This window comes from Mobula birostris, chromosome 31, assembly GCF_030028105.1.
Source record: "Mobula birostris isolate sMobBir1 chromosome 31, sMobBir1.hap1, whole genome shotgun sequence".
In the NCBI taxonomy this organism is placed as follows: domain Eukaryota; kingdom Metazoa; phylum Chordata; class Chondrichthyes; order Myliobatiformes; family Myliobatidae; genus Mobula; species Mobula birostris.
In genome coordinates, this window is record NC_092400.1 from 2,380,461 (window position 1) to 2,397,928 (window position 17,468).

The 17,468-nt window shown below is 43.0% G+C and overlaps 1 protein-coding gene across 3 annotated transcripts in view; it reads left to right on the forward strand.

Annotated features, from left to right (window-relative positions):
• The window catches only part of osbp2b (oxysterol binding protein 2b), a 364,368-nt gene that overhangs the window by 269,338 nt on the left and 77,562 nt on the right, over window positions 1-17,468 (forward strand). For all 3 annotated transcript variants that reach the window (XM_072247656.1, XM_072247657.1, XM_072247658.1), the window contains one exon: window positions 1,125-1,323. In XM_072247656.1, coding sequence (XP_072103757.1) covers window positions 1,125-1,323 — 199 coding nt within the window. The remainder of the gene's footprint in view (window positions 1-1,124; window positions 1,324-17,468) is intronic.

Consider the following 17,468-nt stretch of genomic DNA (forward strand, 5'->3'; position numbering starts at 1 on the left):
ATATTACTTGTCCATTGTTAATTTTTACATTGTAAATCTCAAGACTACACAGTTCCGTGTCACTCTCATCATTATCAGATATTTCATCAACAGTGTGCAGATTGGTGCTCTTTTGGAAACTGCAACTTGACTTTTTAGCGTTTTCTCTTCCCTGTGTAGTCCATCAGACCTGGTGAAGGTAAAAGAATCAAGGGCAAGCGGATTGGAATGACAGGAAAAGCTGTGAAGAGGGATCATGAGATTGCTCTGCTCGGAGCATGCATCAACCTGATAGGCTAAATAGTCTCCTTCGGAGTCACAATAAGTCCAGTCAAAATTTGCTGCCTCTTATGCCTGTATCATACAAAGTCAAGCATGTTCTGTTAAACCTGTTCAACAGGAAATGGTCTGTATTGGTGACAATGAGAATGACGCCGCCCTTCGGACCCTCAGATCCCAGCCTACTCCATCCGGTGGTCTACCAGCTCTCACCCCACACGTCTTCCCTCTTTATCTCTCCTCGACAAAAGACCGTGAAAACAACATCCTTCCAGATACGCAAGTCAAAACAACAATCTCCGATTGGCTAACATGCATACTACAGTCCTGTTATCTCCAGCGATAACCCAAACATTGCTGCTACGGAAAAAACGTTACCTCAGCAGTGAACATTACAAAGAAGCCATTACATAAAATTATAGCCATGCAAGAACCTTACCTGCAGCAAGTATTAAAATGTGAAATTTTAATGTTGTCACCTTGATTAGTACGCCCCTCCAAGCCTCACCCCTACCTATTTCACTTATGCCTCCATACCCCCAAGCTGTAGGAGTCATGCAGCACAGAAATGGGCCCTCAGCACACCCAGTCAGTAACGACATTAAATACCCATTTACACTAACCTTCTGTTTTAATTCTCCTCACACTCACACCAACTTCCCCAGCCCTACCCCGCCCCCCAGATTCTACCTCTAATCTGCATCAGATCCAGGGTAACAATTACTTTGTTTTCCTTTGCACTTGTGTACTGGAAATGGCAATTAAACAATCTTGAACCTTGAGAAATAAATTGAAATCTGATGAGTTTATCCTCTTTGTCGCTTTGTTACTGATTCCTGATAAGCATTGCTCCTTCTTGTCCTCAGGCATGCCGGGACTTTTTGGAGCTAGCAGAGACACACAGTCGGAAATGGCAGCGAGCCTTGCAGTACGAGCGTGAGCAGCGTGCCCGACTTGAGGAGACGATCGAGCAGCTAGCCAAACAGCACAACAGTCTGGAGCGAGCCTGCCGTGGAGCACCGGCACTGCCAACCAGCTCCACAGAGGTCTCCAACGCCAGCAAAGGTAAGCCTTGGCAGTTAACCAATACACAGAGTGCAGAGGAACTCAGCAGCTTAGACAGCTTCTGTGGAGGAAGATCGACAGTCAATGTTTTGGGCCGAGACCCTTCATCAGGACTGGAAAGGAAGAAGGAAAAGAGTTGGTCTAAAAGGGTGGGGGGAATGGGTGGATGGACCCATGCGAGGAGGCGAAAATAGGCATCTGGAGGAGGGGAAGAGAGGGAATGAAAATGACAAGCATGGAAGTGATAGATGGAAGCGAAATAGAGCTAAGGAAGATGGAATCTGATGGGAGAGACTGTGAACCATGGAATAAAGGGAAGAAAGTAAGGAGGGGAACCACAGATAGGTGATAGACCACTTCTTACCCTGTCACTGTCAAGAATGCTATTCCCTTCTCGCAATTCCTTCGTCTCTGTCCCATCTCTTCTCATGATCTTGCTTTCCACTCCTGGTTTCCTGTCTGCTTTCTTCAGAAAACAGTGTTTTCCTCATTGCTGTCAATGCAGCCCTCATCCCATCTGTCCCAGACGTACAGCAATAGAATCCCCTACCATCCCACAAGCATCCGAATCCAACGCGTCATTCTCCAAGGCTTCTGCCATCTCCAATAGGCACATCTTCCTCCCCACCCCACCTCCGTGTAACGCAGGGATTACTTTCTCCAAAACTCCCTTAACCGTTCATCCCTTCCCAGTGATACCCTTCCAGGCACTCGTCCCTGTGACTGTCCCTGCGCTCTTCCCCCACGACCATTCAGCACCCCAGGCGAGGTATGTGAATCCACTGGATGCAGTCAATGTCATTTATTACATCCGGTGCTCTCAGCAGGATCTCCTCTACATCAGTGAGACCTGATGCAGGTGGGGGTGTCCTTATCAAGCACTTTCTCTCCAGCCACTGTAACAGCCAGGATTCCCTAGTGGCCAGCCATTTTCATTTCACTTCCATATCCACGGCCTCCTCTCCTACCAAGTTGAGACTAAATGCAGATTGGAGGAACAGTGTCTTGATAGTCTCCAACCTGATGACGTGAACGTCAATTTCTCTAACTTCTAGTAATCACTCCCCTCTGTCCCCCTTTTGCATTCCCTTATCACACAGGCCCCATCGTTCCCTCTCTGTCCCTCTGTTATCACTCACTCATTCCTCCCTACATCCTTCCCTTTATTCCATGGTCCACTGTCTTTTCCTATCGCCACCCAGCTTCTGACGTAATTCCCACTCTCCCCTCTCCCACTTGCCGATCTCACCCCCCTCTGCGGGATCCACCATTCACCTGCTAGCTCAGGCACCACCCACTTTTATACTGCTATTTCCCCTCTCTTTTTCTAGTTCTGATGGTGCATCTTGTCCCAAAACATCAGCTGTCCACTTCCCTCCCTGGAGGCTGTCTCACGCACTGAGTTCTTCTAGCATTTACTATGTTGCTCCAGATTTCCAGCAGCTGCATTCCTTCCTTTGTCCCTTGATAGTTAAGCGTGTGACAGTGACTTTGAATTATTTTAGTGCTAGGAAAAGAAACTTTAGAGCAAATGCCCTAAAGCACCACAACAACTTAAGCAATCAAATTTCAAATGTTAACGCAGGAGAAATGATGATCAAATCATCGCATGGCTGTCACTGTCAATCATCTCCTCCTTATTCAAGAAATTCGGAAAGCTAACAGAATGTTACCTTGTGCTGAGGGAATTCAATACAAATAGGGAGGTTATAATTCAGTTATATAGGATATTGGCAAGACCACATCTGGACTGTGTGCAGTATTGTTAGCCTGAGTTAATGGGGGCAGTAAACAATTACTTCAGCTTAACTGAACAGATTCCTGGAATGGGCAGTTTACCTTATGAGGAAAGGTTGGCCAAGCTGGGCTTGTAGCTGCTTGAGTTTCGAAGGGTGAGAGGTGATTTAATGGAAACATGTAAGATTCTCAGGAGACCTGATACGATGTATGTAGAGTAGACATTTCCTCTTGTGGGAGAGTCTAGAATGAGGGATCGCCAATTTAAGAATGAGTGGTCGCTAATTTAAGACAAAAGAGGTGAATTATTTTTTTTACAGAGAGTCGCAAGCCTTTGGAACTCTCTTCCTGAGAGCAGGGTAGGGGGAAGCAACGTCTCTGGGTATTTTAAGGCAGAGATAGATAAAGATTAGGTTTATTTGACGCATGTACATTGGGAGATCAGTGAAATCTGTTGCTTGTGAAAGTCAAATCAGCAAGGATTGTGCTGGTGTTGCCAAGCTTCTGGCGTCTACATAGCATGCCCACAACTCACTAATCCTAACTGTGCATCTTTGGAATGTGGGAGGAAACCAGAGCACCTGGAGGAAACCTACATGGTCATTGGGAGAACGTACAAACTCCTTACAGACAGTGGTGGGAATTGATCCCTGATCACTGAATGCTGGAAAGCGATGCGCTAACCACTATGCTACTGTGGTACTCACAGTAGATTTTTGCAAAGCAGGTCGGTGAGAAGTTACAGCATAAATGCAGACTTGAGGCTGTAAGCAGATCAACCATGAATTCATGAAGTGGTGCAGCAGGCTCAGTGGCTGAACCCTCATCCTGATTCATACGTTCATACCTATACTAAAATGCCAGAGGGTACTAGAGAACATGGCATGCTTACTTTTCAGAACCATCTGTACAGGAGTAAGGTTTTACAAGAGTGGGTTCCCAATGTGACCACACTGCCTTTAGTAAAGCCCATGAGAGGCTCATTTGGTTAGTGACTAAACGCAGAAATCTTCCCAAAAATATACCATTGGTGAACCTCATCTTCTGACTTTTATAATTGTCCTCAGTAATTGAGTCTCAGTTTTGTAGTGATTACCTCTAAGACATGATTACAAATGAGCAGTTACATTTATAGACATGTTCATAAATCATTTTTCACGTTGTTTATCACAGTAGTTGGCATTGATGTTAATTTAAACACGGGGGTAATTTTTTTTTTTAGTTTCTTGCCATTAACGTCTTCACCAATGCTGCTGCTTGAGCAGAGTTTTACTGAAGCTACGATCCCTTGGAGTTTCTTTTATTTATTCAGCTTTTGGGATCTGGATTTTGCTGGCAAGACTAATGTGTGTCGCTCATCTGTAACTTCCCCTGAGAACAACATAATGAGTAGACCGCCTTGAACTGTTGTAAGGGAGTTTTTTAACCTCTTGGTTTGTTGTACTCATTCAGGTAAGTTGGGGGCGGGGGGGTATTCCTACATGCTTTATATTTTTGTTTTGTGTATGCTTGAAAAGCTTTAGGGCTGGGGTTCCCAGACTGGGGTGTACGGACTCCCTTGGTTAATGGTAGGGGTTCATGGCAAAAAGAAGTTTGGGAGCCCCTGCTGTAGGGTGTCAGAAGGTGAGTCACCTACAACCGGATTCCCAGCCTTTGAGCTGCTGTGGTAGCCACATCTTGTGGATCCACTGCAGGATACTGGTGTGGGACTCAATGTTAATGCCGTGGAATCAATGCCTCTCACATGTTGCAGGTGGCCACTTTCAGCCCCTAGCTGAATATTACCTACTCTTACTGCGTGCTTCATTTGCTAAGGAATCACAATTGAATTCAATGTTATGCAGTCATTAGCAAATATCCCTTCTGACCTTGTGATAGAAGGAAGGTCATTGGTGGACCAGTGACATTCTGAGACTGGAACGATTGATTGTTCTCGGAGCAGTGCCTCAGAGCCTGGATTGTTTGTCTCAGAATAGAAAACTTCAACGGAGTTTTAATATAGGTGTCTAAAGTCAGGAAATTAGTCAATAAAAGAAACTAAACGTTGTTTCCATTTGGAGTGTGTCAGTTATCGGAGATTTTCAGATAACTAGCAAAACAGCCAGAGGCTTTATGATAATTCTTTTTAAGAGCATGGTCTGGAATGTGTTGATACAACACATTCAATAGATAAGGAAGGCCCAGTCCATCACAGGCAAAGCCCTTCCCACCATTGAGCACATCTGTACAGAGCACTGTCGCAGGAAAGCAGCATCCATCATCAGGGATCCCCACCACCCAGGCTGTGCTCTCTTGTTGCTGTTGCCATCAGGAAGAAGGTGCAGGAACCTCAGAACTCACACCATCAGGTTCAGGAACAGTTATTACTATCAGGCTCTTGAACCAGTGAGATAACTTCATTCAACTTCACCTGCCCCATCAGTGAACTGGTCCCACAATCTATGGACTCACTTTCAAGGACTCTTCATCTCGAGTTCTCCATATTTATTGCTTATTTATTTGTTTGTTTATTTGTTTATTTATTTTTCTCTTTTGTATTTGCAGTTTTTTGCAGATTGGTTGTTTGTAGCCTGTAACTTCCCTTTCAGAGTTGAGCTTTTGAACCACCTGTACGACCTGTTGTGAACTGAACTCTCAAAGATGCAGGACAGTTGCTGCATGGTGCGTACAGGCAGAATGAAGGCGGCAGAGCCCAGGCCCGACAGCAGGGAATGAGCTAATGTTTGGCTATTGCTGGAGCGCACTTGGAGGGGATCTAATGCAGCAGGACCGAGGCAAGGCAGAGATAGGGTGGTGGGGCCTGAGAGCAAGCAAGGACCCGAGGTTTGATCGATTTAAGAAGCGATGGACTGAATTGGAAAAGTTGGGTACAAGTCGAATCAAGACAGCAGGGCCCAGGCCGGAGAGTGTTTCAAAGCAGCAGGGCCCGGGTCTGAGAGTAGGAATGACTTGAGGATTGATCGATTCAAGTGCCGGGCTGAATTGGAAAGTTTGGGTGTCGGCCAGATCAAGGCGGCAGGGCCTGGGCCCTAGAGTGCAGCGAAGCAGCGGGGCCCAGGCCTAGGCCCGGGCCTGAGAGGGTATTGAAGCAACTGGGACCATGTAAGGAGCAACCCGAGGTTTGGACGATTTAAGCACCCGGCCAGATTGAATAGGTCAGGGTGTTGGGGCAGAGGTGAAGGACAAACCAGTTCATCTTGTTGCTCCACAAGGTTTACTCGTCTCTGTCCTGAACTGTGGCTGTGGCCTGAGTTAACAGGCTGAACCGGCTGCAGTGATGACTGGCTTCGCAGCTGTGGACTCACTTTTGTGAACGTTAGTTGTTTGTTTGGTTTTGTTTGCACGTTTTGTTTTTTTTCTGCACATTGGGTGTTTGATGGTCTTTTTTTAAAATGCGTTCTATTGGGTTTAGTTGTTTTGTGGTGACCTATAAGGAGACAGATCTCAAGGTTATATATAGTATACATAATTTGATAATAAATGTATTTTGAACTTTGTCTGCTCTGTTGGATGCCATCTTTCATTGATTCTGTTATGGTTTTTGCATTTACTGAGTATGCCTGTGAGAAAATGAATCTGTGGGTTGTATATGGTGACATATATGTAATTGATAATAATTTACTTTGAACTTTGAATAAATACTTAAAAAGAAGATACTCTAGGACTATGAGAAAGAACTAGGGGAAGGGAGAGTTCATTCCGAGAGTTGTATCAGTACAAATGGTTAAATGGACTTGTTCTATGAATCTGGGTATCAGATGTAAAAATATAGGAAGTCTTCACCTAACAAGTGCCTCTAATGTTAAACAGCTGCAACCAGAGTCTCATCAAATAGAGTTTAAAAATGTGATTAGAACAGCTTTCATATCTCAATATGCCTGAAAGCACCAGAGCAAATTGGTAAGTACAGGATAAATGCTTAATGAGTTGCTGGTAATAGGCTATAACACTTAACACGTTATAATTAGCTGCTGAGTTAATGGTAAATGGTTAGCATCACGGGCTGATAGCAGCAGCTACCCTTCATTAGTATGGGTATTGAGTTTGAAAGGAACTACGCCAAATTTTTCAGTTTGTTTAATTGATCTATTAGTTGGTTTTAAAATGTTGCCTAGGTCAAATGGAAAGACATTTCATTCCATTTTCCGAAGCGTCAGGAATTAAGTAGTGCTACATAAAACACTTTGATGTTTCTTTAATATTTCACAGAGTTTACTTAAATGTAAAGCAAGAAGAAATCCATTGAGAATTGTAGGGGATGTCAGAAAATTTTACAGGAATGCATAGTGTTGTTAATCAAATCTATGCCAATGTTTTCATACGACTCCATGTTAAAATGGCACCAGTTCCCCCACAATGTCAAAATGACCCTCAATGAGCTCACCAAGCAGCAGCATCTCTTCCATCCATCGACCCGTAACCTCCAGTTCCCCAAGGGTCTGTCCTTCCCTATTTTGTTGAGCCTGCTTGCTGGCACTGTCAAAATCTTTCCGCAAGTGCACACTGTCAACTCCCATCTCCTTATGTTTCTCCCTCTTTCTCTCTCATTATCCCTCCTCATCTCTCCCCTCTCCCTCCTCAATGTCTCCCCCTTCTTCCCTCCTTCACCCCCACCCCAACCTCTACCTCCACTTCCACAATTTTATTCAGTCATTTGCAAAGATTAAAGTCATTGTTTGTCACCTTTCATTGACAGTATCCTTGCCTCTGATATTTTTTCTACTCTTCCACTGCTAATTTCAGGTTAAACCAGCCACTTCTCTTACATATCGCTCTATTTTACCCTCAGCCTAGTTTCCCAGCCGATAGCCTCTCTATTGCTATCACATCTGTGTCATCCCATGATCTATCTCCTGCAGCTGCACAGCCCTCTAAAACTAAATTCTAGTTTCCTTGATTTGTCACAGAGCTGGTGACTTGGCAGCATGGTCCCAATTCATTGCTACAGATGCCTGTGGAGGCCAAGTTAGTGGAGGTTGATAAGTTCTTGATTAGTAAGCGTGTCAGAATTTACAGAAGGAAGGCAGGAGAATGGAGTTAAAGAGGGATAATATATCAGCCATGATGTAATGGCAGAGCAGGCTCGATGGGTTAAATGGCCTAATTCTGCTCCTGTGTCTTATGGACATATGGACTAAGATCTGGAATTCTCCCAGCAGGCCAACTCACTTTCCCTGATGACTCTTCTGAAAAATTGTTGCATTTGGTCACTTGTTAATAACCTGTTCTACAGACCAGTAATTGTGTGATGAAAACATAGGGCTTATGTTAAAGGCATTATACAAGTTCATTTATTTATGTGAAAAACAACACAAAGCAGTCACTATCAGACTGAGCACAGCTGTGGAATAACACACAAACAGGATGAAGGGATTTGATGCAAAAAGTCAGCTGTTTATTCCTCTCACCAGATGCTGCTCGACTGACTAAGTTCCTCCAGCATTTTGTGTGTGTTGCTCTGGATTTCCAGTATCTACAGAATTTCTTGTACTTGTGAAATAGGCAATCCTTTTGAATTCTTAATTCTACAAATGACAGCTTATATTGCGATACTACCATGATGTGTACGAAGGTGTCACGCTGCAGTAATTTATGCTGAGGGGATGACACTGAGGTGATATTGTTCAGCGGTGGTCCTGTGAATAAGAAGTTGTACTGTGATGCTGTTGTACACAGAGCCATATTGCAATGATATTGTACAGAGGAGGTCACACCGTAGTTATATTATACAGAGGGAGCTGCGCTGTTTTGATATATAGAGGGAGTCAAACTGCACTGATATTGTACAATGGGTGTGATCAGGTATTATAGAGTCAATAAGTAATGAATATTAACCCTCTCATCGGGGCTCGTGTACATACTTGGCTTGTTAGCTAACTCTGCCTACAGCCACATGACTCAGCGGTAAGCAGGCCATCTTTCATGAACAATTTTCGTTTCGGGTCGGTATGATTTGGAATTCAACCAAACAGGAACATCGTGATGTTCCGAGTAAAGGAACCTCAATTTGAGTGAATGCTATATAAATACTCCCCATACACAGTTTTCAGTAGCCCAGAAGTGAGAGCTCGAACACCAGCATAAAATTATAAAGAAAGTATATTTACTGAATTTTCAACTTTAACAAACAGTTACAGAAAAGGAAAAGAAAAATAAATGGGCCCATTACAGTTAAACTAGTCCAATGTGCACGTAATGTTGGATCTCATACTGGAGTATTTGGGGGTGTATCTTTTACTCACACGCTGATCCATGGTCTGCGGAAAACACCTGCCACATTCTGAAATTCCCTCAAAGTCCATCTTGAGCAAACCGGCTCTCTCTCAGGAATATTGACCCTTCCCCCTTGGAGCCATTCATCTGCACAAAGCACTTCTTGCAACGGAGACCCCCCTTCCAACAGCATTCTGTGGCATCTTCTCCTGTGCCCCCCTCCACTACTCCCACCAAAAGACCCCAAACCAGACTACTACCCTTCAGAAATCTCTTCCCCACAGCTCTCCGGAACCTTCTCTCACAATTCACAATTCTGACTGGCTGACTCACATTCCTAACTTGGACCACATGGATCCTTATCTCAGCTGAAGCCAAAACACACTTTCCACCATGGTACACTGCTTTTACAGAAAACTGCTAATATAAACCAGTTCTCAGCATAGCAGTGGGAATCTTAACCAGGGTAGTTCACTGTGCAGCATAATCCCATTTCCCCATGCGTTGCCATATCACTGTTCTCATTTCCTTTTCACTTAACTAACAAAATCTCATAAAGATCCTATTTTAAGACAGTAACTATAAAATTGCCTATCCCTGATTGCCACTGAACAAACTGTTTGCTGGGATAGTTAATGGTCAGAGACATTGAGAGTCAAGAGTCATGTACTGGTTAAGGGTGGCAGAATTACTCTCCAGAAAGAATTTAACAAAGCAGATGGGTTTGTCAATAAAATTCTGATAATCTCATGGTTATTACCATAAGGACTACTTTTTTTTTCCAAATCCCAATTATTAACTGAGCTTGATTTTACTTTCATGTCACGGTGGAATTTGAACTCTAGTTTCTGGACTGTCCAGACATGTCTCTGAATTTCCTAATTTAACAACTGCTTCACCATTGTACCCGATAAATGTGAAATCAATACGACAACAAGTTTCAGCTATTGAATCCATCTATTTCCTATTTAACTGGACTTTGGCCACAGTAATTACTTAGATGGGATGTTCATACAGTGGTTTAATGTGCATGGTTGCGTTGGATGAACACGCCTGCTCATATTAGAGTGAAGCTATCCTGAGATCTCTGTGCTATCTGTAATGTGAATAAAAAGCTAGTAAAACAGTCAGCAAATCCTGCAATCCATCATTAATCTTTTTTTGGCATCAGTTCTGTGCAGCTAGATCTTGTATTCAAAGGAAGAATTCAAGCATGTTTGAATCCTAGGGCGGGTCCATGGTAATTTGTCTACCCACCTCAATTTGTACTGCAAATATCACAGGGATCTGAAAGTAATTCCATTCACATGCATATTCAATCAACATATCCCTGTATATGTTATTATTACACTCAGATTCACCACCATTCACAGAGTAGTGGCGATCGGGTCAGATTCCCATTAATCACACAGGAATAACATTGTTGTTCGTGACTTGAATTAAATTCAATTTATATTGAAAATTGAATTTAAATTGAAAATATCCTCCAACTAATCCATTATTTTGTAGAAATACCAGTGTATGCTTAAGATCTGATACGTTGCTACATGTTAAGGTGTGTGATCTGTTAGCTGTAGTTCAAAGGGTTTATTTGAGAACATAAGGAATAGCTGATGGAATGTGCCATTTAACCCCCTTGTGCCCACTATGCCATTCAATCCAATTGCAGCATGTCATTTACCTCAGCGTCACTTTCCTGAGCTATTATCTCCATGTCTCTTGACTCTCTTCATGCCTAAAAATAGAACAATATCTTTTGAATATATTCAATGACTGAGTCTGCATTGATATCTTGGTTATTCATGATTTGTGTAAAATGACACCAGTTTCCTGAGAACACCCTACCATTTAATCTCCAACCATTTAAATCAACACCATCATTATATTGCTTATTAGATTGGATGACCTTCAGTTTTGCCAGGTTATATTCCAAATGCCTGATCCGTGCCTTGAATCATCTGCATTTTCCTCACAACACATGTTCCCAACTGTCCTTGATTATCAGTAAATTTGAATATATTATGTTTGATCCCCTCATCCAAAATCATTAACGTTGATTGTGAACAGCTGGGTCCACACCATCAGTCCCACTGGCCACTACTCCTCAATCCAAACAACTCTTGATTACCCCCTGTTTTTTACCATTAGCCAGTGTACCTTCAATAGTACGTGCTCTAATGTTGATTAATGGTTTCGTGTGATTATTACAGCCTTTCTGAAAGTCCAAATGCATCACATCAATTGACAACCACGTCCAAAAAGAGTACAATGAATTTGTCAAACATGATCTCCCTTTCATACCTCAATGCTGGCTCTGGCCAATCCTATTATGATTTACCAAATGCTTAACTGTCATTCCTTTAATAATAGATTCCACCATTTCCCTCTGTTGATATCAACTAACTGGCTTAGAGTCCCGTGTTCTGGTTTTTCCACCTATCTCTATATAATGAGGTTACATTTATTGCCATTCAGTCAGTGGGAATCATTCTAGAATATATATAATTGGCATTTTAAAAGACAACAACCAGTGCATCTACTATCTCTGCCCTTCCCCCCCCCCCCCGCTGCCCCCCCCCCCCCACACACACACACAAGTCCTTCGAAACTCCAGTATGTAGATCAGCAGATCCAGAGGATTTATCAGATTTTGGTCACATTATCTTCTCCAGTACTAATTTTTTGCAAATGCCAATTTCTTGGAGCTCCTCATTCACTTTAAATCTGTAGTCCTTCACTGTTTCTAGGAGGCTTAAATACTTAAATAATTTCTCCTGTTTCAGCCTCCAGAGACCTATGTTAAGTTCATATATCTGTAGGAGCTCTGTGTTTTTATGTTTCTCATTTACTCAAGTTCATTCAGTTTCTCTCTTATATTCTAATTCCTCTTTCCTTATCAGTGCTTTGGATGTCATTTGCTGAACTTGGAATTGTTCCCAATTCTCAGGCTCATTATTTTTTATTTGGCAATATTATAAGCTTTTCCTTTGATCTAAAATATCATTGATTTCTCTAGATAACACAGCTACTTGCTGGAGGGTTTTCACCTTAGTGACGTATATTTTAATTACAATCTATATATTAAGCCATTGCTTTTTCCTGCCATACCCATAAATGGAGTTTCCAAATCTACTAATGCCACATCTCATATGCCTTTGTGGTTTGCTTTGTTTGGGTCTGACATCCTAGTTTCAGATTGAAATGAATTATTGTATTCCTTCCCATCCCCCTACCTTTTTATTCTGGCTCCTACCCCCTTGCTTTCCAGTTAAGCCCAAAATGTCAACTGTTCATTTCCTTCCACAGATGCTGCCTGACCGACTGAATTTCTCCAGGATTTTGTGTATGTTGTGCTGGGGGTATAACAGCCTTTTGGAACAAAGTATCTGGGTAACTTCTCCTTTGCTGATGCATTGTAGTGTGTGAATCTCAGATACCAAGGATCTTCAAATTTACTGCAGATGTGGATTCCATGGCTGGCAATAGTTTCCATCAACTCCCACAGATGACAGCTGCAATACATCATTTGCTGCTATCTTCAAAAATTTATTTAATTCAGTACATTTATTGGCTGTCATTGTTATTGAATCCTTCCTCACACATTTTGTAGGGCACTAAGAGAAGCAAAGAATATGGATGCTGGTATTCCAAAATAAGAAAAATGTTGGAATTATTCAGCAGATCATGCCTTGATCTGTTTGTTCATTTCCATTGATGCTGCCTGACATGCTGAGTTCTTCCAGCATTTTGTGTGTGTTGCTGTGGAGAGAGAAGTAGAATTTCTGTTTTAGGTTAACGATTACCTGAAATGTTAACTCTCCTAGAGGTACAGCACAGAAGCTAGTCACTGGTCCACTGAGCCCGTGTTGACTATCAACTATCAACCATCAACCTGTGAAAATCTGTTTCCTTGCCTAACAGTCTCTCCTCAGACACTGCCTGACCTGCCGAGTGTTTCCAGTATCTCCAGAGCAATACACAACAAATGCTGGAGGAAGTCACACGCCAGACCTACTGAAGTGTCTTGGACTGATGCAACAACAGTTTATTCCTCTCCATAGATGCTGCCTGACCTGCTGATTCCTTCAGCATTTTGTGTGATCTATTCATGGTTTAAGTAGATTCAGTTTAACTGGATGGGTGACCACACAGTTTAAATGGATACAGCAGTAGGTCACTCTAGGATATAGCATGGTCTTGGTGGTACATACGCTTTTAATGGATTCAGAAGGAATCTCATTTTAAATGGATGTGCATGACAGAGGTTTGGTTCAATACAATAGTAAATGGTGCAGATATGAAGCAGTTCCAGGCCACATGCAAAACACTGGAACATGACTGCCACTTGTGAAACCACAGGTATTCTGTCCCTTTTCCACACAAGGCAAAGGGAGATAGCATGAAATGATTCTCTCCCTGCTCAGCAGCACCAATCCGCACATTGCATCAAAGGGAAGATCCAGATCGTCATTGTCAAAGCACAGAAGAAACACCTTCAGGACAGTGGGGCACATGAAAAGCAAAGGTCTTGGCTAGCAATGAAATGAAATAAGATAGATCTACAGATTTACTGCCAGCACTTGTACTGAGACATATTTGGTTTCCCTCCCGGAGACCTAATCCCAAGTATTGGCATGTTCTTAAATTGTAAAGGGGATCTTCCCCTCTGCTCCTGTGGGTAGTGCCTTCCTGTTTAGAGTACTTGTTATAGTATCTCCGCTAGGTAAATCCAACTTCCACGAGCTTTCTGGCTCTTGGGCTGACCCAGGGTTCCAGCAGAAGGTTGAGGCTGGAGTCCACAGTCTCAGGACAACAGTAGAAAACCGGACTGACCACCAAAGGACAACCTAAATATTCACAACAGGAATGCACCCAAGCCCTGCTGATGTCCCCAAGTCTTTCCCTCCGATACTTAGGAATGTGTTATTATTGGTAGATCTGTTTTGCTGTCATCAAGCAACACTTGACTTTTCTCCAAGAGAGGGCATGTTTAAAGGAGATGTGTAGGGCAAGTTTTCTTCTACACAGAGAGCGCTGAATGCCTGGAATAGGTTGCCGCCCACAGGGAGTGGTGCAAGCAGATATAATAGCGATTAATAGATATAATAGGCAAGCCTGCTTGAGGCCACGCTGCTGCCTCATCGCCTGTCTCCCCAACAAATAAGGGAAACAGGTCAGTGACATCTCACATTATCAATGTCTAACAAGGTTTTCTGATCAGAAGAGAAACGTCCAGGACAGTCACTCATGGTTACACTGCACGCTGCTTTCTTGCACCAACTCCAGTGTCTTCAGGTTTTGTTTTTAGCATGTCGCACCACACAGTCAGCCATTCTTGTCTGGCGTGTGGTGTCAGGATTGGTCTCCTTTAGGATTAACCGGGTCACGATATGAACGTTCCTGACTCGACCCTTTTTTTTTTTACGAGGCCAAGTGGCTAGCTCAACGCCCAACCCGGCACGGATGGGAAGCGTGCTGGGGGGGTGGCCCGACTTGGATTCGAACTCGGGAGCCTTCGTTCCGGAGTCCGGCGCTGATGCCGTTGCGCCACCAGCCGGCCATGTCTTCAGATGGCCAGCAGCAACACAGTCTGGACCCAGCTGTCTGTCGGCTTCACTGTCACCAGCCATCCGCTGGCTCCTCTTTCTCCAGCTGACCATTGACTTCACCATCTCTGGCCCATCTGCTGGCCTCTCCTTCTCCCAGCCAACCGCCGGCTTCTCCTTCTCCCAGCTGAGTATAAAATCTTCCGCTAGTCGGAGTGGTTCAGTGAACTGACAAGCTGGCAGAATCCTGAAGAGCAGACTGGGCCTGTTGCAGGTAGTGAGAGAGACAACAGGAGAGAGAGTACTGCAGCTGTAAGGGCATCAAAGGTGTGTCCTCACTAGCCAGCTGTGTCCACATCCTGCACATCATGGGCACTAGCTTACCCAGCATCAAAGATATTTTCAAAAGGCGACATCCATCATTAAGGACACCCACCAACCCAGGACATGCCCTCTTCTCATTACTACCATCAGGGAAGAGGTACAGCAGCACCCACACTCGGTGTTTTAAGAACAGCTTTTTCCTCACTGCTATCTGATTCCTGAATGGTCCGTGAACACTACCTCACTATTTTTGCTTTCCTTGTTCAATACTTATTCTATATACTGTAGATTCCAGTTAATTGGGACACATTGGCCCAATTAAGCAGCTGCATCAGTTACCAGAAGTTTCACGGAAGTAGTTTAAAAAAGACAAACTACCATTTAACAGAGTAACAAATTATGTATTTAAATGAAATACAGAGCAAATTAAAACTACCGTATTACTGCAGTACTATAAAACTGTGTATCAGTTCCTAATTGTTATCGACAGAGGAATTCATAAAGTGCACGCTGCCCTGTTCTTTTGATTGCCTGTAAATGAACAAAAGCACAGACACCTCATGCAGATAATGAGCTGCCTGCATTGCTTTTCTGCATGAAGTAGTGTCAAAAATCACTGCTTTCTAATTCGGCGTTGGTCAGCTGACATGAATAACATAACACAAGCAACAGCAACTGACACTATTTAAAAACTGTTCACTCGAAGTATGGTGTAGTGTCTAATAGCTACACAAATGCATGTGACTGTAGCTACAAATTTGTAGTTAGAAAGTGTTGCGTCCTCCAAATCTTCATTTCATTGTCACATTCAAAATGATTAACAATACCTTCAAATTCTTCGTAGTTCCTAACTTGAAATCGTTTATTTTCACTTCAGGCTGTTTCTGGCATCTCCAAGCTACTATGAGTGACAAAAATCAGTACTATTTAAACACTGTTCACTCAAAGCATGGTGTTGTTTCTAACAGCTGTGCAAGTGCATCTGATGGATGCTAGTCGGAGACCGGCAACAGTCTCCTGTCCTAACTAAGCAGCATAGTGCCCCAAATGAAGGAAGGAAATCCCAGCTAGTTTCTCAATTAGTTTATGAGTTGTCCCAAATAAGCAGCTGCCCCAGGTAATGGGAATCCACTTTATTTATACAGTATATATTATTGCACTTAATACTATACTTTATCTATTGCACTGTAATGCTACCACAAAACAACAAATTTCACAACATGTCAGTTTTCATAGGGACATGGATGGCAGAGGTATGGAGGGTTATGGTCCCGGTAAAGGTCGATGGGAATAGGCAGTTTAAATGGCCTAGCACAGACTAAGTGGGCCAAAGGGCCTGTTTCTGTCCTGTGCTTTTCTATGACTCTATGTCTTGGTGATAATAAATCTGATTCTGATTCTGAATATATAAACACTGTAACCATTAAACCTGACATTCATATATTCCCCCTTGAGTAATGAGCTGCAGTAAGCATGATTAGAAATTGATTTTTAAACCATTAGGAGAGCATTTTTATGGATGAGTTGCTGTTTGCTCCGTACCCTGTTGGTTGTTGTGATTATGTCACAGCATGTTTCACTGTCACTACCAAGAATGTTAGCAGCATTCTTCACAGAATGCACAGTTCCACAAGATGTAACAGTAGGCTTATTCAGCTGCCTGTTAATTTCCAATCCATTGTGTTTATTTTTGTGTTTGTTTTACCTCTGTTCACAGAGCAGTATTTATTGTCTTAATCACCCTTTGAACTTGAGTTCACTGGCCCAGACTGATATTTATTTAAAAAATTACTGTGCTTGCTTTCAATCTCCTTGTTGCTCTGCCCTTGTTAATATCTGTCAGCCTGCTCTATTCCTCCAAGAAGCCTCATCCCCAGAAACCACTCCCCGTCCCATCAACAGACACAGTCCAGCTACCGATGGTCTTGGCTCACTCCTTTCTCTCTGTCTCTCCCTCACTCTAAGGTCCTCTTTAAAACCAACCTATTTGGCTGAACTTTTGGCCATTGGATATAATGGCAGCACTTAGTGATGGAGTGGGGTGTAGGAAGGAGAAACGGGTTTGTAGGTGAAAAATCTGCTAACTGTGTTGAGGGATAGCAGTGTGATAATGATTGTCTTGTGTGACCCAATGAGGGGCGGGGGTGTTGTGGTGGTTATGTGGTGATGTTTCCAGTGATATGTATGGTGGTATAATGTCTGGTGTCTCTTTGATGTCTTGCTGGTCTGTAGGCAGTAGATATACCGGATAACAGAATCCCAACAGCGTCAATCAGCTACCCAGGGCCGAACCTCACTGGAAGTTGGCTTCGTTTTCCGGCTAGT